Below are 24,389 nucleotides of genomic sequence, written 5' to 3'. Positions count from 1 at the left end.
TGCTAAGTTAGAGGGACACATTTTCATAAAGTTTCTTCTTTAACAAAATAAAGACAGATGGAAGGCTTAAAAGGCATTCAAGGGGCTAAAAGCAGTACAATAATTGTTAATTAGTTGAACATTTGATTTTAAATCTGTTTTAAGTTTAATTAATTCATTATTTATGTTTTGTCTTTGTCTTATATTACATTATCTTATCTTATTTTATCTCATATTATATTATTATATTATTATATCACAATATTTAACAGATATCTAAATTCATCTTCTTGTACTGTAACAGCTGAGTCAAACTTTTTGAGCAAATTTCCAGAAAAAGCCCCTTTACTTCCTTGACATTAGCACTGGTTGGTGGTCATTTTATTGGCCAGAGATTAGAGACTGAACCAAAGCCTGCAATTATATAATCCAGAAATGGATGTGCACACTGAGTCCACCTACTGCTCAGAGGCTTTGCAGCAGCTCCGAGGCCCCAGAGGCCAACACTCAGACTCTGTCTCCTCCTGCTGGACATTGAGCTGCTCACCAATGTGAGACAATAACGCACAGGTCAACCATATATGGTGAAGCCAGTGGCTTTTCTTAAAATCTTTATCTGGTTCTCTCAGAATTCTTTGGTTTCGGCTCTTTCTTTAAAGACCAAGATTAATAGCTTGTCGGTCTTCAGCATGTACAGATATCCATCCATCAGAGTCTGCTTGTTCAGGTTTTGTGCCACCGTCTCAGGAATTCAGTCATCTCCAAGGCAATTTTCCTAAATTAAGTATGCTCTTGTTTTGGGTTCAAAAGTCACTTGACTATCCAACAATGAGGCTGTTGTGGCAGGCTGCTCCACACGCATCAAAGAAGTGATTAAACAGTTGACAGGCCTGTGTGGACAATACTGCTCTATAGGGGGAAAACAGTGCGGCCACTCAGACTGGACAGTCACTGAGTGAGAATAACACTCGCTCCGCAGGCAGAGACTCACAGCACTGAAAGACAACAACATACAGGATGGATGCTCTTTAAACTGATAAACATAGATGAGGCTTTTAGATTCTTTGATTTGTTCAGTTATATCTTTTATTGTGCAAAGTTTTAATCATTGTTTTTTTTAGACATTTCTTTTTTTGCAGCAAAGCTAAATACTTAAAAGAATTTATTCACTTTCAAATATTCAAGAGAAATGTTGGATTTTTCTTTACTCCCTGTAAATAGTGATGCTCCAGCTCTGTTGGAAAAAGAAGACGGACCAGCTTCTGATTGGTGAAGAACTCTGGCTTTGGATCCATCAGACAGCCTACTCTTTGGGAGGGAAATCCCAGCATCTGAGTAATCCACAGCGTCTCGCTCTGTTGCAGTCTCTGTTTTGACCTGAGCGATCTTGGTTTTCACGTTTCAAGGAAGGAATTGAATCATTTAATCATTTTCCATGGACGGAGGAGGAAACTTAAGTTAATTTTTGCAACCATCTACCGAATACCTAAGAGAGTTTCACAGATGTGCTGACGTTTCAGTGAAGAAGTTCAGTGTCAGCATGGATCAGCTGCCAGTCATAATACTGTTAATGGTTTTCTCATGTGGGATTCAAACTGAGCTGTTACAAACACATGAAGGTAGGAGAAATCTACTTCCATTTGAATGACCTTGTTTTCAGGGTTTCTGCTGCTGTGAACATTTGTCTTCGCCTATTTCTTTTCATTGTAAAGACTCAGGTCCTATATTCAGCAAATGAAGGAAGATAAAGAGAAGTGGTGAAAAGTTCAAGGAAACACTGCTCTCTATATCAAAATTTCCAAAAAATAGTTTGCAAAAAACTTTGAGATGACAGTCACGTGCAACAGGGATGTTATTTAATATTCATCTACATTTAAAATCAGTCAAATGCACTGTTTTACTATTGCAAATAGGTTTTTGTGTAGCTACATTTAAAGCTCAATTATTTTCAAACCTTGAATGGTTTTCGAATCAATTAAAGACAAAACTTAAGGTACTGTATGATAATGGTTTTTTGTGGCAAAAAATGGTGTAAAAAGTGTAAAAAGACTTCACCAAAAGATGCTTTGCTTCTCTTGTTGATACGTGCGAGTTCAAAATGAAAACAGGAAATGGTATTTACTGCTGCGGGTTGCTTATCTTTGCACACGCAGAGCCAGAGCCTCACTTTCTGTTGTTGGTGTACATCTCCTTCCGTTCATTTGGCTTCCCTCTGCCAGAGGGGCCTGCTCACACATGGCCCATTGTCTTTTGGTATGATCTCAGCATCACTCACCCTGCAGATGCACACGCATGCACACATAGAAGCCCTGTCTGTCACTGCATCACTCTTCACTCACTGGAACACTGTCTACATTTATTGCTTTTTCACAATGAGGCACTTTGTCTGAGATAAAGACCTTCTCCCTTGACCCTCTGCCTCCTCTCCATCACCTCAGGCCTGCACTGTGACCCTGGGTTCCAGCCCGCCTGGTCTCTGCTGCAAACGCAGCATCATGGAACACAATAATCAGACTTCATTTCTGTCAGTTCCAGGGTGTACATAAAAGATCTGATGAAGTGAATCAGTGGCAACCTTTAGGTCACATCAGGTTTGCAGAAAAAACATGATGGAAGCGTTTGCTTGAAAATGTTTCTTCTTCCCTGCTGGTATCAGAGGTGTGTCCTGGTACTCAGAATGGACTGAGCTCCACCGGCTCACAGCAGAATCAATACAACCTGATTAAAGAGCGGTATGAAGGCTGTGAGATTGTCATGGGAAACCTGGAGATTACTCAGATTGAAAGCAACTGGGACTTCTCCTTCCTCAAGGTAAAAGCTGGTGCTCTCCAGCTGATGATTTGTTCTGATGCTGTGAACTGTGAATCTGGTCTCATTAAGTCTAGAAAAATCCCTTTTTTTCACTCCAGACGATCCGAGAGGTGACCGGTTACATCCTTATTGCGATGAACCACTTTCAGGAGATCCCCTTGGGTCAACTGCGGGTCATCAGAGGGAACAGTTTGTATGAAAAACGCTTTGCCCTGTCAGTTTTCTTCAATTATCCCAAGGATGGCTCCAGTGGCCTGCGGCAGTTAGGGCTTGTGAATTTGACAGGTAAGAAGAATGAGATTTAGAAATAAAAACTAAACAAAAGGCTATCTGGATTAGAATTAAAGATAAATGATCACTAATTATTTTTTTATTTGATTTGATAAACTGTTCCACATGTATCAAAGGTTTGATACATGTAGATGAAAGGTGTTTTTGTCGTTTCACAGAAATTCTGGAGGGCGGAGTACAGATTATCAATAACAAATATCTCAGTTATGGCCCCTGGATCTTCTGGCGAGACATTGTACAGGACAGCACTGCGCCAATAGAAATCCAGTACAATGGAGAAAAAGGTTTCTACTCAGATATTCTCTAACTTCTTTCCAGACTGTCTCTTTCCTTTTTTAACCAGCTGTTTTTTTTTATGTTACCTCCCTCCAAGGCTCCTGCCACAAATCCTGTGGAAATTATTGTTGGGGACCAAACGAGCATCAGTGTCAGATCTGTGAGTTCTCTGTTACTGGTTTCCTCACATAAAGACAGATCTGAGAGGTGCGCGCTGAAGGTGTTCAGATTTTCTCTGATCCAAACTGCGTCTTTTCTGTCTTAGTGACTAAGATGGTGTGTGCCCCGCAGTGTAATGGCCGCTGCTTCGGAACCAGCCCTCGGGACTGCTGTCACATAGAGTGTGCAGCAGGATGCAGAGGCCCTCTGGATTTAGACTGTTATGTAAGGAGTTTGGCTTTACTGCTTCAATCAAACAGGTTTTGACTTACTGCAAAAATTTTGCACAAACTGCTGTGTAAACATGGTGGAAAAAAGGGAGCAGCAGTTTCATAGCTAAACACACTAACATGTGCATATGTTAAACACATGAATAAAAGATTTACATTAATTTAAGCATGACTACAGCTTGAAAAATAACATTTCGTGGCCACAGACTATTTCTCGGCACAACCCCAAACCTAATTTAATATAATTCAATTTCAATTTGTAGTTGTGACTGTGATGATGCAATTTTTTTTGGTTATTTGTTCTGAGGCGCAAAGAATTTGTTTTTGAAATGTTGTGATAAGGAGATGCGAAATCCCAACCAGGAACAGGAGTTTAACCCTTGTGCTATCTTAGATGACCCCACCCTTACATTGACGAGTTATTCCTACCATGGTGGTACAAAGGTGGATAAAGGTGGAAAGATTTTATGTAATCCATGGATCCCAGTGAAGTGAAGTGACAAATAATTGAAGAAAAAAGGTTCAGCGCACTGTCTAGTGGGTCTAAATGACCCAACTCCCAATGTTAAAGTGCCTAGGATAGCACAAGGGTTACAACTAACTTTACACACACGCAATATGCCAGGGGTGTCCATACCTTTAGCAAAAAGGGCCAGATTTAGTGAGGTGAAAATGTGAGAGGACAAACCTTCGGCCTGCATTCTTTGAACCTTTATAATAAAATAAAATGCAAATGAACTATTATATCTTTTTACAATAGAATCTTTTCATTTTTTTACCATAGAGCAAAAATAAATGAAAATACATTTTTACTAAAATTACTATGAATTTCTGATTTAAAGAAAAAGTCTGTGTGGAAAAAAACTTTTGTCAACATTAAATCTGGGTTCAAATGAAACATTACTCATTACTCTTAGTTGAATACTTAAAGTGAACATCGAAATTTAAATCATGTGAACAGAAAAATAACACAAAAAGGAGTCTTATTTTGATCCCAGAAGCATATAAATTTTGTTCTCCTTATTTGACCCTTAAAGCTCTGAAGGTGAAGTGGCCACAGGTTGTTGTCAAAGGTTTACAATGGATTATGATGCGTTTACAGTGGATATGATGTAAATTATCTAATCAAATGAAGAAATTGCACACACAGTTGAAAGTGCTGGGGGCCAAATATGATTGATTTTATGGTAGGAGCCTGAGGACCGGTAGCAATTTGAACGTCAGCCATATTTGGCTCATGGGCCGGACTTTGGACATGCCTGCAATATGCAGGACAGCAGTTGAAATGTACACAGGTATGCTTTAAACAACTGTATAGCCCCTAATAAATACAATAAATAAAAAAAGGAATAGGTGTTGTTACATCTTAGAGTTGGTTCCAAGTTGAGATAGTCTTTCCAGGTCATGTCATATTCTTAACATAAGAAAGAAATTAAAATTAATAAACGTTTCAGAATGTATGCGATTTCATCAGTAGGACATTTAAATTGATTGCCTTACTGTACTGCATTTTCATTCCATATCCGTTTTAAAAAAATTGTTTTTGGTTTTTTAGGTAGACAATTTTAACATCTGAACAGATGAAAAATAGCCGCTGGGCTGATTCTGGCTCATTTTAGTAATGTTTTAAATGTGCACTGTCCCTAAAAAGGCAAAATAATAACAATTACCATTTGAAAATATCATTAACTGTCCGCGCATTGACTTGCATTTGCATGTTTAACGTATTTTTTGTGAGAAAATGCTCTAACCTCTGTCTCTTTTTGTGCGTTTCTGTGAAGGCGTGTCGTCATTTCAATGACTCTGGAGCCTGCGTATCTCAGTGTCCCCAGTCTCTCATCTACAACAAGCAGAAATTTCAAATGGAAACCAACCCCAATGCAAAGTATCAGTATGGTTCAATCTGTGTGTCTCAATGCCCCAGTGAGTGGTCGGTTTATGGATTCTGCTCTAAACCATTCTCTGAGATACTTATCAGCATGTGTTGGATCTGTTTTCCCTCCCTTTAGCTCATTTTGTGGTGGATGGAAGCTCCTGTGTGAGGGTCTGTCCTCCAGACAAAATGGAGGTGGACCGAGATGGTCAGAAGCAGTGTGAGCCATGCAGTGGATTCTGCCCAAAAGGTAACAGCGAGACAGCATTTCCTTCTTCTGGATCATTTCTCACTTGGCTTTTGTTGCCTCTGTAGTTTGTGAGGGTACAGGTGCAGAGCACAGGCAGACGGTGGACTCCAGCAACATCGACAGCTTCATCAACTGTACCAAGATCCAGGGCAGCCTTCACTTCCTGGTCACAGGAATCCTCGGGTAATTCTTGACACCAGTAGCAGAATCTGTGAAAGGCCTGGTGCAGTCGGCATGTTCATGTTTCTGTCTTTCACAGAGATGACTTTAAAAGCATCCCACCACTTGACGCGAAAAAGCTAGAAGTTTTCCACTCTGTGAGGGAAATTACAGGTAAGGACGGGGTTCGTTTCCACATAAATAAGTAATTGTTGCTCTCAAACGATGGGATTTTTAATGGTTTTATTGTTTCATTCCCAGACATTCTGAACATCCAGTCGTGGCCCGAAGAACTGAAAGATCTTTCTGTATTTTCTAGCCTTACCACCATTCAAGGGCGGTCGCTCCACAAGTAAGGCTAATTTTGCAGCAAAAAATCCCATTTTGAGTAGGAAAATTGAATTTATTAATGGGTTTGATTTCTGGGTTCATTCTTAGAGCTTTAAGGGTAATTTTTATTCTTTTATTGTTGGTTTAAAACTAAAGCAGGACGTGTTGCTGTGGTTTAGTTAAGAACTATTTCGAAATAGTTCTTAACCTTTCTTCTTTCTGTCTTAAACCCCTCAAAACAAAAGGCGTTTCTCCCTGATGGTGATGCGCATCCCCACTCTGACCTCGCTGGGTCTGCGCTCTCTCCGGGAAATCAGTGATGGCAGTGTGTACATCAGCCAGAATGCCAACCTCTGTTATCACCACACTGTGGACTGGACGCAGCTGTTCAGAGGCCACCGAGTTCGAGTCAACAGTCTGAACAACAACAAGCCACTCACAGAGTGTGGTGAGAAGAGTTTTCAGTGTTCACTTTTTAGGCTGGTGCATGACATGAATTGAAGCTCAAATGTGTTTGCAGTTGCTGAGGGTCACGTGTGTGACCCTTTATGCTCAGACTCGGGCTGCTGGGGTCCAGGCCCGCAACAGTGTCTTTCCTGCAGGAACCACAGCCGCGACGGCACATGTGTTGGAGGCTGTCATTTTTACTCTGGGTCAGTAGTGATGAGGAGATTGTCTTGTTGCTAAACTTGCTCCTATGCTCCTCCTCCTCAGTGGATAAGTATTTTCTGAACTTTGTGTCTGCAGCACTCCCAGAGAGTCTGCAGGTTCTGATGGAGAGTGTGTCAGCTGTCATCCAGAATGCAAGCCTCAGCGGGGGGAAATCAGCTGCACAGGACCAGTAAACAGATAAACTCCTGATCAGAAATGTCTCATTACGTTACCTCACAAGTAGCTGCATAGATTTCGTTTGCTGGATTTTACTCTTCCTTGTTCAAAACTAACAGCTGACTCAAAACTGTCTAACTTTACAGGAGAACTATTAAAATCAGAATTTTATCAAAAGACTTTACACTTCTTAAAACTTCTAAAAGTGGCATAAACGCTAAAATGCCTTCTTCAAATGAAACTGGTAAAAGATTTCATGCATTTTCAATTCCCAAAAGAAGTTCCCAAATATTTAATTTATTCTTCCGCTTCTATTGTATCCTTGCTCCCTGTGTGGAGTGTCTTTATTAAGCTATTTATCTCCACATCTTTTAGGGGGCCAATGACTGTGTTGCTTGTACCAATTTGCGAGATGGTCCGTACTGCGTGTCCTCCTGTCCCTCTGGAGTTAATGATGGGCAGAGAGGGCTGATTTTCAAATATCCCACTAAGGAAGGTCTCTGTGAGCCATGTCATCCAAACTGCACACAGGGGTGAGACGTAGAGAAAAATCCTTTCCTTGTATGTGTCATTTCTCATTTTTGTACAGATTTAGGGCTATCGATCATTAAATACCACCTATGTTTGTATTAAAGATGCTTTGGCCCGGGGTTAAATGACTGTTTAGAGACATCAAGGCTGACAGTGAGCAGGTGAGTGTTTCAAATATGCTAAGAAGAAAAAGTGAATGTAAAAATTGTTGTTTAAAGTTTTTAACCCCATTGATGCCTCTTCTTCTTTTCCTTTCGGCTTTTCCCTTCAGGGGTTGCCACAGCCAATCAGCTTCCTCCATCTAATCTTGTCTTCTGCATCATCTCCTCTAACACCAGCTACCTTCATGTCTTCATTCATCCATAAACCTCTGCAACCTCTTCCTCTAGACCTCTTGCCTGGCAGCTCTACACTCAGCATCCTTCTACCAATGGATTCACTGTCTCTCCGCTGGACTTGTCCAAATCATCTCAGTCTGGCCTCTCTCTGTATCTCCAAAACCTCTAACATGCGCCGTCCCTCTGATGTACTTATTCCTGATCCTATCGATTCTGGTCGCTCCCAAAGAGAACCTCATTATCTTCATGTCTGCTACTTCCAGCTCTGCCTCCTGTCTTGACCTCAGAGCTACTGTCTTTAGGCCGAACAACATGGCTGTTCTCACCATAGTTTTGTACACCTTTCCTTGCATTTGAGCTGAAACTCTTCTGTCACACCTGATACTTTTCTCCACCCCTTCCAACCTGCCTGCACTCGTTTCTTCATTTATTTTCTACACTCTCCATTACTCTGGACTGTTGACCTTAGATACTTCAAATCTCCCACCTTCTTTATCTGTTCTCCCTGTATCCTCAATCTTCCATTGGGTCTCTCTCTCATTCACACACATGTGCTCCGTCTTACTTGGGGTTGCCTTCTTTTCCTCTCCTTTCCAGGGCAAACCTCCAACTCTCTAGCTTCTCCTTCACCTGCTCCTGCTAAAAATCACAATGTCTGCAAAGATCATAGTCCATGGGCATCGATGCCTATTGATGCAAATATGCACCAAACCCATGCTGCTCCAAAATTACCTTAATCTAGCATCTAAATGAAAGCAAAAACACAAGTGACATTTTTCTTTTCATTGCTGGAAATAAACTCAAACTTCAAGGGGTTAAAGGGCAACAGCAAAATCATCAAATTCGGGGGTAAATTATGTTTAATTAACAAAAACTAATTTTTTGTTAGGTTTGTGCATTTAAGGATACATAGAAGATTACTGTATCTAATTCTTGTGTTTGTGTTTTCTAATTGTCTTCACAAATTTTATTTCCTTCATATATTTTAATACTTTAAAGGGCTGGGTTTTTTTATGCAAAATAATCGGAAATTTGTTTCTCTTTTCTTCAGCCAAGTTTTTCTCTGTTTAAATGAAAATGTATGAATTTTATTTGTAGAAACTGATATTTTTTCTGGGAAAAGCTTTCTGAAATCCACAAATGGAGAAGCCTGATGCTGAGTGTCTGTCTACCACGTGTTTTGTATAAACTTGTTTTCCATCACCTCCTCTGCTTGGCTCCTCAGCGGCCAGATCACTGGCATTGCTTTGGGGGTCCCATCTGGCTTGATTTTCTGCCTGGTGTTGTTTTTCCTGGGAGTTCTGTACCACAGGGGCCTCGCCATCCAACGCAAAAGAGCCATGAGGAGATATCTGGAGAGTGGAGAAGTAAAACTCTACCAGCTGAATTTTGCTGATTAATCTTCTGGGTGCAGCCGTTTGACAGAGAAAAAACAGAAATAACTGTGGGGTTATTTTCACAGAGTTTTGAGCCTCTGGGTCCTGGAGAAAAAGGGGCCAAAGTTCACGCCCGGATTCTGAAGCCATCAGAGTTGAAGAAAATCAAAGTCCTCGGCTTTGGGGTCTTTGGCACAGTGCACAAAGTATTTTCTTCTGTTGCAAGAAATTTATCTGTTAGCCACTGATTTTTGTCATATTCTTACACAATAATGTTTGTATTCAAGGGCTTTTGGACTCCAGAGGGAGAGTCTGTGAAGATACCAGTGGCCATTAAGACTATCCAGGACATCTCAGGCCAACAGACGTTCACAGAGATCACTGATGTGAGTCTCCTGAAAAACAGAAATTAAACTGAACAGGGTGAGGAAACACCCAAGTAGATGAATTTCTTAAAAGACTAAATGAGTACAACTTTTTTGTTGCAGTACATGCTTTCCATGGGCAGTCTGGATCACCCCTACATCGTCAGGCTGCTGGGAATTTGCCCTGGCGCCAGCCTGCAGCTGGTGACGGCGCTCAGCTCTCAGGGCTCCGTACTGGAACACATCAGGCAGAACAGGAGCAGCCTGGACCCTCAGCGGCTGCTCAACTGGTGTGTGCAGATCGCTAAGGTGAGTGCGTCTGAAATCTTTCTTGTCGTGAAGTAGGAGCAGTAAGAGAACATGAGCTTGTGTAACAGGGTATGTTTTACCTGGAAGAACACTGCATGGTTCACAAAAACCTGGCTGCCCGGAACGTCTTGTTGAAAAACAACTACCAGGTCCAGATCTCGGACTACGGCATGGCAGACCTCCTTTATTCCAATGACAAGAAATACATCTACACAGATGCAAAGGTAGCTGCGACTCACTACGTTTTTGCCAAATAATTTTAGCATCTCTCTTCTTACATCATTATTCTCCTCTTACAGACACCCATAAAATGGATGGCACTTGAAAGCATCTTGTTCCGGAGATACACCCATCAAAGCGATGTCTGGAGTTATGGTGGGGGGCTTTAGGGAGCTTGCTGGTTGTTAAACTTTAAGAGCAGAGTTTAAACGCGGCTTTTCGGCTCTTGGACAGGGGTGACGGTGTGGGAGATGATGTCCTTCGGGGCTGAGCCGTATGCCTCAGTGCAGCCTCAGGATGTACCCGGCCTCCTGGAAAAGGGAGAGCGTCTGTCACAGCCTCACATCTGCACCATAGATGTCTACATGGTGATGGTTAAATGTGAGTAGAGATGCTCTGACCCCAAACATACCAAAGAAATATGCGCGACGATCCATTCATGTCTTTTGCTGTTCAGGCTGGATGATTGATGAAATTGTAAGGCCGACGTTCAAAGAACTGGCGAGTGACTTCACAAGGATGGCGAGGGATCCACACAGATACCTTGTTATGAAGGTGGCAATGTTGGTCACTCATTTACAACAAAGAATTTTAGAAATGATTTCATGTTTTAAACTGAACTACTTTGCATTATTTCAGCTGGAAGGAGAAGATGCAGCTCCAAGTGAGATCTGCAGAAGAGAGTCTGAGAGAGGACTTCTGGATCCAGATTTAGAAGACCCAGATGAGGAAGGACTGCAGGACGCTCTGGCTACTCCTCCTCTTCAGCACTCTCCATCCTGGAGTCTGCCCCGTTCCCGCATTAATTCTTACAGGGTAATACATAACAACATAGATTTATTAGGCTCATTGTAAATGTCTGCCACAATTTCTAAGCAAGATCTTTCAGTCAGTGTAAAACATATTTTTTCTTCCTGACCTATAGAGTGGGACATCTCAGGCTACACCAACTGGATACCTGCAAATGACCCCGAGCCCTGTTAACAGCATCCGCCAGGTGTGACACACACACACAGCTGCTGAAGCTCAGTATTTGGCAATATTATTGAAAATTAATTAACAGAAATGTACTGTATATTGTAGGGGTGTCACAATTAATCGACTTAATTGATTTACATTCCTAAAATTCAACCAGATCAATCTGTCAGAGGCAAGTTGGTAATTGAATCGACCATACATTATAAAAATAATTTCAAAATGAAATAAATGATTATATTGATATTAAAGAACGCCATTTGGATTGAGACACGGTTGGTTTGTTTTAATATTACGTAAAAACGACCAAGTGCAAACAACACAGATGTGATGCAGCAAAAAACGATCAAACCCTGATTACAGCCCCATGTGTGGAAACACTTTGAATTTAGCAAAGACATGTGGCCATACAGTATGGTAAAATGTTCTAATAATGTTCTGTTTGTGTTATTTTGATGTGGAAAAACAACAGTGGTCTGAACCTTTATGAAACTAAAATGTGAATGGATTTGCCATTGATTATTATTTGCTTGTTTGTTTGTACACATATTTAAATACAAGGAATCTGGAAAACTTCACCTGCCCTGTTTAGTAGGTGTTTATCTCTGAGTCCCACTACTTGAATTTTTGGCTTAAAATGTCTTGGACTCATTTTAGCTCAGTGAATGGGATCGAATCGCATTGTTTAAAATAAACCAGTATTGACTATAAATCATATCAGCAACCATAAATTATGATATCAATTAAATCGTTGTTAAAATGAATCGCTACGCCCCCATGCTGCATAAAAAACTCTGAGTATGCGAAAAGGTTGCAGCACCAGTATCTCTTTTTTGGTTTCAGCTTTGGTTTCACCGTGCCCGTCTGAGCTCAGTGCGCACGCTCCCAGACCAATCAGATTTCAGGAGAAGTGGTAGGGAGGCAGAGCTGCATGTGGAGGGTTTACCGACTGGGAGAGGTTACAGGACAAGGTTTGACTCGGAAAGAAGTAATCTTCGTGATCCCGTTGGCCAACAAAGAAAGCTTTCAACTGCCTCAAGTCCATCCTCTTACAAAGTGTGGACTGCAGGGGAAGAAGAGGAAGAAGTGGACCGCCAGGGCTACGTTCTTCCTGGGTCACTAAGCAACTCAGACAGAGGTAAGTAGGTTGCAGAAAATGATGACAAGCAAACATAACTGTCCATTAGAATTATCCTCACCCATGAATTTTCCATATTTTTTCCTGTTGCATTATCTCACAGTTTTCAGGATCTGTAAGTCTGGACAAAGGAACTCCAGGTTGAAAAGTAACCTGGTGCTTGTGGTGACAAACCCCCAAGAATATGAAACCATGAACACAGGACCAATTTCTTCCCCCTGTTTAACCAGCAGTGAGTCACAAAATGGAGATGGCTTTCTGGTGACGTGTTGTAGTGATGCAGCGTTGCCCTCCCCAACACTCATGGCCTTGTCACATATGGAGGACACATCCCATGAAGAATCAACTAGAAGTAATGAAGTCTACTCCAGCAAAACTGCAAACAACCAAAGAGATTCTACAGACGCAAATCCGGACATAAACGGCCAAGCAGAGACAGACCACAAGAGTGGCAGGTATGAATACATGGAGATCACAAGGTCCAACTCTTCAGACGAGTTTGATCCGAAGTTGGATGTGAATCAAAGTCAGGTGTTGGCTGTAAAGACAGAAGAAGCAAATCAAGCAGTTGAGGTTCTGAAAAACCAGCACAAGGAGGAGGAAGAAATGGCGAAGAGCCATGACCCAAACCATCAGTCCACTCTTCCAGAGGATCTGAGCTGTGGGGTCACTCATGCACCAGATGTGCTGGTAGCTGGAGGAGGCAAAGTGGAAGAGTATGAGGAGATGGTTTTTGGAGTGGTGCCTGCTGGGTGGGGGTGCACAGATTATGAGAATCTCCCAGTGAAGGGAAGGGCTTTTACTGAGAAGGCTGGGGATTACATCAAGGTGTGTTCTGGCATGAGGGATGCAGGCAACAACACATCCTTTGATAACCCAGACTACTGGCACAGCAGGCTGTTCCTCAAACCAGATGCTGTGCTCACCTAACAAAACTGCTGCAGATACACAATTTACAGACGTAAAATGCTGTCATACTTGGTTAGACTAGGTTTGATGTTGTGCTACATGTTTGCATATATTTTTTAAGGATACATGTTTTTAAGTATGCTTTTATTTTGTAACTATTTTGCATCATGTTAAAACTGCTAAAAAATGAAAACAAAAAATATTGCAGATTAATGGGGACACATTTGAAATTGCAATAATCTGAACAGGTAAACATAATCTGCCTAAGTGAAATGGCTCCTATAAAATGCTCTCTGTACTTCTCATATACATTTTATAATTTGTGCTGATTTTTTTTAATCCAGTTTGGTGTTATGCAATCTTTTTTTTAAGTTCTGCCTTTTTTTAAACTTTGTTTTAAAAAAGAGAAATCATTCTTGTATTTGTGAATGTACTTTTTATACCTTATAACTATATAAAAAAAAACTAAAAAGAAATGAACTTGCATTTAGTAACACTGAAAATGTGAACATCCTAATTAAGATCAGAAAGGTGGCACACAAACGGTTTAACACAGAGAATTTTATTTTAAATATATGTTTATTCTACACAAACAGTGATTTTTTCAAACAGCATTGAATCCTAATTCTACCATAATATACTGGTAACTGCTAACTATGTAATGACAAGGTGGCCCAAGTCTGTGTCACCCTGTATTGGTTGGTCCCCAGCCTGGATAAAGTACAGGGTTGTGACAGGAAGGGCATCCAGCGTAAAAATATATGCCAAACCACTTGTGCGAATCAGTGAAAGCTGATTTGCACAGGTGACCCCTGAATTGATGCTGTAAACCCCTGAATGGCCATAACAGCATTTGCCATGGCCAAATACAATTGTGGCCAAAGATGAATTTATAAAGACTTTAAGGGTGAACTCCAGAATTCAAGGTACATCAGTATTACACACAAGGATATACATAAACTGTGACAACAATGATATGATGTCACCTCTAGGATTATGAAGAGCAAATGCCTGAAGTGGGTGGAGCACTTCACCTGATGTTTACTTTGCCCAGAACACCAGGATTTGGAAAATGGGTGTTTTGGGTGGGAAATAACACCAAATGTTTTGATGAGTCTACCAGTTAATAGAAAAACAAAGATGTTATGCATTTGAACTCTTTAAGGCTGGAAAATAGTTGCTGAAATGTCTGACCCTTAAAATGGGAATTTGCTCTATTTTCAAGCTGCGCTCCAGCAGTCATATAAGTAACTTCTGATTTGCTTTAAATGAAAGCTGAGGGCTTGACACCAGATCAGATCATCCATCACTCTTTAAGCCAAAGTTTACTTTCGTTGGCTAAGGAGTACACCACAGTAGGATCTTTTTTTTATTATTCCAGTAATGCGTATTGACAAGTCACCAGGTTTTTGGGAAAGTTTGCTTTGGGCAGATTACATAAAATTACTGTTCTTTAGCAAGGCACATCAGGTCTGTGTTTACAGAATGGGAAATGAAGTGTGCCAAGAAAACAACACGGTCTTCACTGCAGAACATGGAGGATGGCCAGTTGCGTTCTAGGGGTTGTTCCGTTTTTCTGGTATGGAGTCAATCTGTGCATAACACATAATCAAGTCTATAAAGACATGTTGGAGCAGTACTGCCTGGTGTCAGAAAGCTTGGTCTCATTTTCAGGTGACATGTTTTGTTTTTCAACAGGATAATGATTCAAAAACAGCCAAAACATCAAAGATTGGCTTACAACAAAAGATCAGAACCAAGGTCACGAGGGGCAGAAGTGTACTTATCTGCTATGATGAGAACCTCAAGACCAATCCAGTCTTTCCAGAAAGACTGAAGAAAATAAAAAAATTTTTTGAGCCTTAGATTTAATCCATGAAGTGTTACTTAAATAATTATATGATGATTCATCTGAAGTTACCAATTTACGCAAACTGCTGCCATTTTTAATATAACCTTTCTTTTAAATATAAGGCTGAATAAATGTTTTAACTGATATAAAGTTAAAAAGATCTATCTATCTATCTATCTATCTATCTATCTATCTATCTATCTATCTATCTATCTATCTATCTATCTATCTATCTATCTATCTATCTATCTATCTATCTATCTATCTATCTATCTATCTATCTATCTATCTATCTATCTATCTATCTATCTATCTATCTATCTATCTATCCTTTTTGCGCCTCACCAAACGTGAACCATCTTGACGTCAGTGTGGCTCTTTGACAGAAGGCGGGATTTGTCGCTCGTTGTTTTTCGGCTTCACTCGGGCGGGTCGTTGCTCAGCGCGAAGCAGCGTGGTCCACCCTGACACTCGCAGGGGAAAAGTTACTCTCAGTTCGCGGTCAGCTCACTGCCAACATGTCTGGAGATGACGAGACACAAGAACAGACCATCGCCGACGACTTGGTGGTCACCAAGTACAAGATGGGAGCCGAGATTGCCAATCGTGAGTGGAAACGCATTTTTAAGCCTCTGGTTCGACCCGGGTACCCTATGCGCCGTATGTTTGTCAGCTAGCAGTGTCAGCTAGCCAGACAGCAGCTGTGCCATGTGCTGCACTGGTAGTGGTAGAAGCCGCAGCATATATCAGAAAGGGAGCAAATATTTCAAGTGAACTGGGCATTTATTTTGTGGACTTTTAAGAAAAACATTGTCACAGTTTTACGCATAATTTGATTGAACGGTACACCACTGACTGTCACGATAGCTGTGGGTGCTGGTAAGCTAGCTATATGCTGGAGCTAACAGGCTAGCAAGCATTTAGCTAGCTTTGAGTACTAAACTTGCAGGGACTAGTGACTGAACGATGACGTGAGTTTACCCTTAAAATTAAGAAATTTAAATAATATATTTAAAAATATTTGTTGTTGGACATTCGGTTAGAACATGATTTGATTAAATAAAAAATAATATATATATTTATAAGTTTTAACTTAAGCATGTTTGAAAACGAAGAGAATAACTTCTCCTGAGGTGACTTGTTGAAGTTTTTTTTTATCACGATGCATGTTATCAGTTTTTTGGTGCCAAAACTAAATACTTTACTGTGTAATAAATTTACTCTAAATTCAGATAGTGTGTGTGTATGTATGCATATATATATATATATATATATATATATATATATATATATATATATATGTATATATATATATATATATATAAATATAAAATCAAGAAGGTCAGCAAGAAGGCCCCAGAACATTAATGGGGGACCTCCCCGACCCCTTGCTTGCGTGGGTTCTCACTGGGGACTTCGGCTTCTTCCCACCGTCCAAAAACTTGCTTCATAGGTTAATTGGCAACTCTAAACTGTCTATAAGAATGAGAGTGAATGGATGTGATATGTGGGCGACCTGTCCAGGGTGTCTCCTGCCTTCGACCACAAGTGGCCGGGATAGGCTCCAGCACCCCCGTGACCCCGAAAGGGAAAAAATGGAAAAAGATGAATGAAAATTGCTTTCGTAGTGTTATTGTTGATGTATTCTATTGATATCATTTGTTTATTGTTAAGGATAACTGGACAATAATTTTGGGGAGGGGGGGGTTGTCTGTTATGATGGGGATTATATCTAAAAGTTTAAGACAACTTGTCATATTCATAATGCTAAAATCTAATGAAAAGTTTAAATTTATATTTGTCACCGCTAACTCATGAGTGAATTTACACTGAATGTTGAAGAAACGTGTAAATAAAAATCTTTTTCTCTAATCCTTTGAATTTATAGCTTTTAATGCCTTTGTGTCTGTTTTTGCTTGCTTTGTATCTACTTCGTACAGTAGTTTGCTAAATGACTGACTAGCTTTATTTTCTCGTTGCATTTTCCTGCAGAGGCCCTGAAGGCAGTAGTCACAGCAGCCACAGCTGGCGTCTCCGTGTTGAGCCTTTGCGAAAAGGGGGACGCTCTCATTGTTGCAGAAACTGGAAAAATCTTCAAGAGGGAAAAGGACATGAAGAAAGGTATTTTTTTGCTTTTCATAAATCTCCAGAATGTTCCCATCTCACACTCTGTAGCTCACAGTGTTTCCTCCCCAGGCATTGCATTTCCTACCTGTGTTTCTGTGAACAACTGCGTCTGCCATCACTCCCCTCTGAAGAGTGACCCTGATGTCATTCTGAAGGATGGAGACATTGTCAAGATGTAAGCTGCTAACTTTCCCTCTGCCCTCTCCATAAATGAAGTTTTGTTTCTGGAGTAGTGTGTGTTTTCTCTTAACACGATCCTTTTCTACAGAGATCTGGGCGTGCACGTTGACGGCTTCATCTCAAACGTGGCTCACAGCTTCGTGGTGGGAGCGACCAAGGTGCGTCTTCACTCCTGGAAGACAGAATGTGTTGTGTGTTTGTCTCTAACTTGACGTCTGGGAATCCTCAGGACAACCCTGTCACAGGGCGGAAAGCTGACGTCATCAAAGCAGCACACCTCTGTGCAGAGGCTGCACTCCGTCTCGTCAAGCCAGGAAACCAGGTAAAGCTCTCGTCTCTTTTAAAAAGAATCGCATAGTGTTTAACGGTTCAATGACTTTTCCTGCAGAACACACAAGTCACAGAAGCCTGGAACAAGATCGCCAAGTCTTTCAAGTGCTCCCCAATTGAGGGTGAGTGTTCTGCAAACATCTGGCCCCCTGTAGATATCAATCTAGCACCGCCCTAAAATATTCAGGACACACTTGAGTCATTTTAAGCTGCGATGTGTGCAGGGATGCTGTCTCATCAGCTTAAACAGCATGTGATCGATGGGGAGAAGACAATTATCCAAAACCCAACGGACCAGCAAAAGTGAGTGGAGTTGGCAGACGCACGCCGTCACTGATGTGCTTTCAGTAAACTGAGGATAATGATAATTTTGTTATTGTAGAAAAGACCACGAGAAGGCCGAATTTGAGGTGCATGAGGTGTATGCAGTGGATGTGCTCATTAGCACTGGAGAAGGAAAGGTGAAAAGATGTTTTAGAACCCCTTTCTCTCCTTTTTTTCGTTCTAATTTCTCTCAGATATATTTTAAACGCCTATGTCTTTGTTGTATGGTTTAGGCAAAGGATGGAGGTCAGAGGACAACCGTTTACAAACGAGACCCCAACAAAGTTTACGGCCTGAAGATGAAGACATCTCGCACATTCTTCAGTGAAATGGAAAGGCGGTTTGATACAATGCCTTTCACGCTGAGGTAGCCTCTTTAAAGTGGGTGTGTAATGTTTCTAAGTGATCTCAGCTCTAGCCCACTCACATTGCTTTTACTTCAGAGCGTTTGAGGATGAAGGCAAAGCCAGGCTGGGCGTGGTGGAGTGTGCCAAACACGAGCTGCTCCAGCCGTTCACGGTGCTGCAAGAGAAGGAGGGTGAGCTGCAAAATGACACCTGGAATGAGTGTTTTCCATTGAGGGTTTCTAAACAGTAAAGCAGGCCCGTGTTGTAATCATTCTGGTGCTAATTCTGCTGTACACAACCTATTATGGCAAGAAAAACGCATCACATTTTGTAATTCTATCCCTGCAACACATAAGCAGGCCGTGAGTCCTCAGCTGCTCTTCACAAATGTCTCTGAGCTGCTGCAGCGGTTAGTCATAACAGGGGTCATGCATTCAGTGGGTCGCTGCATAAATTGGCTCCTCTGCTGTAAACAAACTGAAAGGTGTCCATCAGCGGCATAAGAGACATTCTGGATCTGCAAACATGCAGATGGTATGCATTTACACCCCCATGACAAGAATGGCTATAGTTAAGCCCACCATTTATCAATATTTTTATTTCTAAAAAGTTTCTGTACAAAAAGGGGACGCAGACCCATAGTGAATGAAACACTATTACTAGATTTATTGATTTGATCATTTACAATCAGGAGATCATCTATATCATACATTGATTTTGCTGCATGGGCTGCAGGTCTGTTAAACCATCTTTATTGATTGATGTTGGATGTTCATGCATATGATCCATGTTTTTTTGAGTTATAAAGTTTTTCTTTGGAGAAAGAGCTTTGACCTTTACTGATTTCAGGTTTTTATTTTATAATAGCTTAAATAAAAAAGCTTTAGAAATGCTAATGGTCATGTGTTCGGTAGATCTTTCTTGCGTGTTCACAGTCTAACCTCGTTAGCTCTTTGGTGAATGCCATCCTCCCCCTCAGTCACAGCTGACGAAGGCCCCAGAACGCTTAAACCTTTTCGTTGTTGCTTTAAATGTCACTAATGTCCTCATTTGTCTCATCTTTTACTTGTTTTTGACTCTTCAGGTGAGTTTGTTGCCCAGTTCAAGTTCACTGTTCTGCTCATGGCAAATGGACCCCTTCGAATCACCAACAGCCTCTTTGAGCCAGAGCTTTACAAATCTGAGCATGAGGTCGAGGACCCGGACCTGAAGGTAGGACCGGGAGTGAAGACCCAGCTTTAACATAACGGAAACTGTTTCTTCCCATCTTCAAGGTTTTTTAGGGACCAAAATGACCACATTAAAAGGAACATAACAAAATAAAAGGGAGAAAAATTTAGCCAGTGACTAATATAGTATTGAATTTTGTTATATTAAAAAAGAATGTTCACCAAATACAATACAGTTTTTACCTTATTTTAAAGTGGAACCCAATTTCCCTCATGAAATGAAAAAAGTATCTATCAATAAACATTTCTAAATCTTTTTTTTTATGCCATTTATCACTAAAAATCCCTGGCCTGCTTAAGAGGAAACTCTGTCCTGTCTATAAATCCTTTAAGTTTATGAAAGCCGTCTTTTACAAACTAATTCATCCAAATGATGGTAAATGCATTTTCAGACAGCTGTGTTTCATTTTTTGTAAGTACAAATATAGAGAAACATTGACAGCATAAGAAATTATTACAACAGACACATAAAGGTTTATTTCTAAAACAGAAAAATGTTCACCTGAAGCAACTTAAAACTATCAGGCATTAATTATACTTATATTGATTACTGATCATGTAAAAAATGTATTTTACAAAAAAGGTTTTTGTAAAAGATGAAAAGAATAAGCATATAAACTGGTATTTATTTATTTATGTGGTTTGATTTAAAAAGGTTTCTTTTTTTTAAAATCACCTTAAATGTACATGAACTTCCATTGTGATTTAATCAAAATATTAAACTATTATTTTTGAGATATTACATAATTTTAGCCTGAAGTTGGCTAACGTTAGGGTAGAAGATGTTCATGATAGAGTGAGGTGGAAAAGGATGATTCGCTGTGGCGACCCCTGATGGGCAAAGCCGAAAGAGAAAGAAGACATAATTTTAGCCTGTTCTTCTCAGTAAAAACCACTTTTGTCTGATTTTTCTACAAGCCAAAAGGTTCATGAACATCAATGTCATGTTTTGATTTTTTTTCTGTAGTTTATACGCATAAGAGGTTATGTGCTGCGTTGCTCATGGGAATATTTGTGTATTTGAAGGCTTTGCTTCAGAGCTCGGCCAGCCGGAAGACTCAGAAGAAGAAGAAAAAGAAGGTGATTACATCACAGCCTGTCGGTACAAAACAACCACTTATGTACATTTTCTACTTCTCTGCTTTAATTTTATTTTTTTCACTCGTCTTTTTAGGCCTCAAAGACTGTTGAGAATGCAACAGGACAGACGATGGAGACGGAAGCTGCAGAATAGATTCCGATAAGCAGCGAGAGACATGAAGACCCAAAGAACTGACGTCATGATTTCTTCTGTCCCGGCTGTCTGAGGCACCTGTGGACATTTCCTCTGTGAATACCTCTGAATGTGACATCAGTCTGGGATGATGCTGCTTTTAAATCCTGTCACTCCATCTAAACCTTTCACAAGTAATCATAATAAATTCTTTTTTCCTTTTTATTTTTTTCTTGATGCATCATTAAGAGTGGCTGCACTTCCACTGGGCAGTCATATGTCAGTTAAGGTTCTCACATTTCATCATTCTACAAGCTGTTTTATCTTCTCTGATTCTTGTGAAAATTAAAAAAAAAAAAATAAGTTTGACAGAGCAGCTGAGGATGAGAAATGCATACACCTCAGTGTGCAACAATGTGACGTTTGGATAAGTACATTCAGTGTGCATCACTGAAGCCATTGCAGGGAGTATGAACTCACCTTGTGGTCATCCTAGTAATTACTGATGTATTCAACCCAATTAATGCAACTGCTTAGGTCTGTGATCCAGTAAATTGTGTATGTAAAAAAACATCTGCATTGGAGAAACCTGCCCAACTTCAAAAATTGATCATTTGAGACTGTTCCTTTGAGTAATGTAACTGAAAAGCTTCATTACTTTTCCTCAGTGGTAAATGCTTTGAACTTCTTTCCAAGGGGATCATGGTGTCCTTTGGTGTCTGACAGTCTCTGTTTACGGAAAACTTCCATACCTGTTAGACGTATGGATGCTTTTGTAAAACAAATCCCAGTTCAGAGACTATTTTTTGAAACATTAAATAAACACCTGGCGTCATTCATGTATGTGTTGTCTTTCTTTTTTCTGTTTGCATTTCTTCTTAATAGTATTTATTCTAGTCTTGATGTTAGAAATACATTTGTCTGTATATTTTCAGTCTTTAAAACAAGCAGAAAACATCTAAATCTAAAAACTTAAAAACATTTATTTAAAAAAATAAACAGGAAAACTAGCAAACTTGAGGATACAGCCTATTCACATGCAGATAAGTGGATTTTGGGTCAAATATACATGAAAAGTTCATTTAAGTCATTTTAATTTCCAAACATTGCGAATTAAGTTGTAGGCAGTAAAAATAAACTATCTGAACAAACAATGTCTTAGAAACAGATGTAAACATAACAGAATAAAAAAGATTCCATTTTATAATTCATGAATCTTTAAAAAAATTAATCTCAAAGCATCATTTGGCTGTAGGCATAGACTTGTGCTTTTGAAAGGGTTTGACAAGCTTTGCTTTAAACCTCTAATTTATTACTTCAATACACTGGTGAACAAGGGGTGGTTTAAAGATATTTTTCAAGAAGCCAAAACGTTTCTTGAGATGTGCCCATTTGTACAATTTAGAATTATGCTAGATATTCCTTCAATATGTTTGCTGAGGGAAAATTCATTTGTGAAACCTTTAGTGTGCATTTCCAAATTTAAATTGCTCGTTTGGATAAAATGACATTTGTGAATTGAAGTGTGTGCATTTGTGACTCAGACTGTGTGCAATTCTGAATTATGAGACTGTTCTGGCCTCATACAGAAGTCATTGCTGAGACAAAACATGCAGAACAAAACCAAAGCACTATAAAGTAATTTAAATGGATTGTACCAACTGTAGTAGTACAAAAGTAATTTTCAGCCCTATTGTTTGGTTGTGTCTCGAATATAGAATATGTAGAAACATTAATTTAAAGCAGTAATTCTTTTTTTCCAAGACACATAATGATCTTTTTTGAAACGCCAAGGATCATGTTCATAAACTCTCTTTTTTTAATTTTCTTGATTAATAAACAGTGATATAAAATTTGTCTTTTGATGAAACAACAAAGTAACTAAAAATCATTTTTTCTAAGACTTAAAAATAAACACGACTATCTCACGTTAATCCCAGTAGTTCCTTTGTTTTTAAACTCGATTTCCCGTGATGTTATATCCGTCCACTGTCTATGACGCAACAACCGGCCAATACCGTGTCGCAAAAGTTTGACGAACTCGCTGCGGGTGAGTTCTCAACTGTTGGTACGTTTATGTGTCTAAGGACAATCCGTGTCAATCCTCAAATGTTTTAAGTGGGACAAATCAGATTTTGACATTTTCTCTCCTTTTTCAGCTTCCCCTCCTCGATATGAGAGCCAAGGTGTGTGAATCAATTTAATAAGTTTATAAGATGTACTTTTTTATTATGCTAATGTCTGCTAGCTTAAAACATGATTTTCCGGAGCTTATTTGTCGGTAATCGATCATCTACTGTCTTTCCCTTTTACGAATAGTTGACATCCGTTTTGAATAGTATTATTCATTGAAACGCCTAATAATTCTCATGAAAATATTTACCCTCTTTGCAGTGGCGAAAGAAACGCATGCGCAGGTAAGCGTCCATTACAACGTGCAACGATGAAAGACCTCAGATTTTCGTGTGGTTTAATTTTGTGACTTCATGTTCAGACTGAAGCGTAAAAGGAGAAAGATGAGGCAGAGGTCCAAGTGAGCTGCCCCCTTCCTCGTGGCTGAGTCGCGGCTCGCGGTCAGCATGATAACAGCTGCTGAACCGGAACTAAGACGATTCTCATCTGACTGAGGCCAGTGGCGTTCACGCCTGTCCAAGTCTGTGGAGGAAGCAAACCTGGAGGGAAGACCACATGCTGGACATTTGTTTTGCGACATTGTGAACTCTACATTCTCTAACTTTTGTCATGTGTTGTTCTTTATACTATGATTAAAGTTTTGGTTTAAAAAACAAAAAAGCATAATTGGCTCATTTATTTAGACAACCTGCAGAATTTGACAGCCAAACTTAAGTTAAAATCCCATTAAAATGATCTAAATCTATTTTAAAGGGTTCCCAAATGGTCTCTTAATTACGATTAAAATCTATTTTTATGAGTTTCTGCAGGGCAGAAATAGTTTGTTAGAAATTTGCCTCATTTTTGGATGGGACTTGGCTCCTTTCCCATCTTTTTGTATACACCTCCTGCTAGCTTACAACCCCTCACAACTCCAACCTAACATTTCTGATGCAATAAAAATGACACAGTTATGGAGCTATTCAGCTGGATAGTTTTGAGTTGGATTCTATAGCTCGGATGATCAGGAAAACAGACTTACATGGATCTATTTGGCTACAAGTGGATGCAGAGCAGGAAGTTTGTGGCCAGTCGACTAGCTGCTGCATCAGGCTTTTTCCAACAGCGTTTTTACATCCGCTTCTCATTCACAATGATTTGAATAAAGAAATACTCAGAATTTCTATTTTAGGCTTAATTTTGTTTATGTCCATCAGAATAATGCTACAAGAACACGTTAAAAACACAATTTTTATTGGAGTGGGTCTTTCATTTCTTCATTGAGGGAAGAATAAATGCGTATCTTTATTGACATACTCCTACCTGTCA

At 39.9% G+C, this 24,389-nt stretch overlaps 2 protein-coding genes and 1 long non-coding RNA gene across 5 annotated transcripts; all 3 read left to right on the top strand.

Annotated features, from left to right (window-relative positions):
* Positions 1-916: 916 nt before the first annotated feature.
* On the top strand, positions 917-13,822 carry erbb3b (erb-b2 receptor tyrosine kinase 3b). Of its 3 annotated transcripts, none has more exons than XM_011477097.3 (28): positions 917-1,598; positions 2,636-2,790; positions 2,889-3,075; positions 3,240-3,365; positions 3,455-3,517; positions 3,623-3,741; positions 5,528-5,669; positions 5,756-5,869; positions 5,935-6,052; positions 6,129-6,202; positions 6,290-6,380; positions 6,604-6,806; positions 6,879-7,011; positions 7,106-7,199; positions 7,562-7,719; positions 7,822-7,878; positions 9,281-9,422; positions 9,518-9,637; positions 9,719-9,817; positions 9,920-10,105; positions 10,174-10,329; positions 10,405-10,480; positions 10,559-10,705; positions 10,782-10,879; positions 10,964-11,140; positions 11,250-11,321; positions 12,143-12,437; positions 12,541-13,822. In XM_011477097.3, exons 1-28 carry the CDS (start codon positions 1,520-1,522, stop codon positions 13,365-13,367), a joined length of 4,308 nt encoding a protein of 1,435 aa, XP_011475399.1. In that variant the 5' UTR covers positions 917-1,519; the 3' UTR covers positions 13,368-13,822. The 3 variants fall into 3 exon arrangements, with proteins under 3 accessions (XP_011475399.1, XP_078806740.1, XP_020560320.1); XM_078950614.1 differs by having other exon boundaries at positions 961-1,598; positions 3,455-3,564; positions 3,649-3,741; XM_020704661.2 differs by lacking the exons at positions 917-1,598; positions 2,636-2,790 and having other exon boundaries at positions 2,935-3,075; positions 3,649-3,741.
* A 1,689-nt stretch (positions 13,823-15,511) lies between these two features.
* LOC101170587 (proliferation-associated protein 2G4-like) lies at positions 15,512-21,787 on the top strand. The gene is made up of 13 exons (XM_004070454.4): positions 15,512-15,804; positions 17,191-17,319; positions 17,395-17,500; positions 17,594-17,663; positions 17,735-17,827; positions 17,894-17,957; positions 18,060-18,138; positions 18,218-18,296; positions 18,393-18,526; positions 18,603-18,697; positions 19,591-19,718; positions 20,762-20,815; positions 20,910-21,787. The coding sequence occupies exons 1-13, from the start codon at positions 15,717-15,719 to the stop codon at positions 20,967-20,969; spliced, it is 1,179 nt and encodes a 392-aa protein (XP_004070502.1). The 5' UTR covers positions 15,512-15,716; the 3' UTR covers positions 20,970-21,787.
* A 1,101-nt stretch (positions 21,788-22,888) lies between these two features.
* Positions 22,889-23,741, top strand: LOC101170841 (uncharacterized). Its single transcript, XR_013657515.1, has 4 exons — positions 22,889-22,998; positions 23,108-23,134; positions 23,343-23,365; positions 23,443-23,741. It is a non-coding gene; the product is annotated as an uncharacterized LOC101170841 (long non-coding RNA).
* The last annotated feature ends 648 nt before the right edge of the window (positions 23,742-24,389 follow it).

This window comes from Oryzias latipes, chromosome 7, assembly GCF_053564925.1.
Source record: "Oryzias latipes strain Hd-rR chromosome 7, Olatipes_Hd-rR_3.1".
NCBI lineage: Eukaryota > Metazoa > Chordata > Actinopteri > Beloniformes > Adrianichthyidae > Oryzias > Oryzias latipes.
The sequence above is the reverse complement of the archived record's forward strand: the minus strand, read 5'-3'. Positions and strand labels throughout refer to the sequence as shown.

Coding starts and splice junctions, on each gene's coding strand:
- LOC101170587 (XM_004070454.4), top strand. CDS start 15,717: ATGTCTGGAGATGACGAGACACAAGAACAGACCATCGCCGACGACTTG. Junction 17,664..17,734: donor TCGTGGTGGGAGCGACCAAG/GTGCGTCTTCAC, acceptor GGGAATCCTCAG/GACAACCCTGTCACAGGGCG. Junction 18,527..18,602: donor ACAATGCCTTTCACGCTGAG/GTAGCCTCTTTA, acceptor CTTTTACTTCAG/AGCGTTTGAGGATGAAGGCA.
- erbb3b (XM_011477097.3), top strand. CDS start 1,520: ATGGATCAGCTGCCAGTCATAATACTGTTAATGGTTTTCTCATGTGGG. Junction 6,381..6,603: donor CAAGGGCGGTCGCTCCACAA/GTAAGGCTAATT, acceptor TCAAAACAAAAG/GCGTTTCTCCCTGATGGTGA. Junction 7,879..9,280: donor TCAAGGCTGACAGTGAGCAG/GTGAGTGTTTCA, acceptor TTGGCTCCTCAG/CGGCCAGATCACTGGCATTG.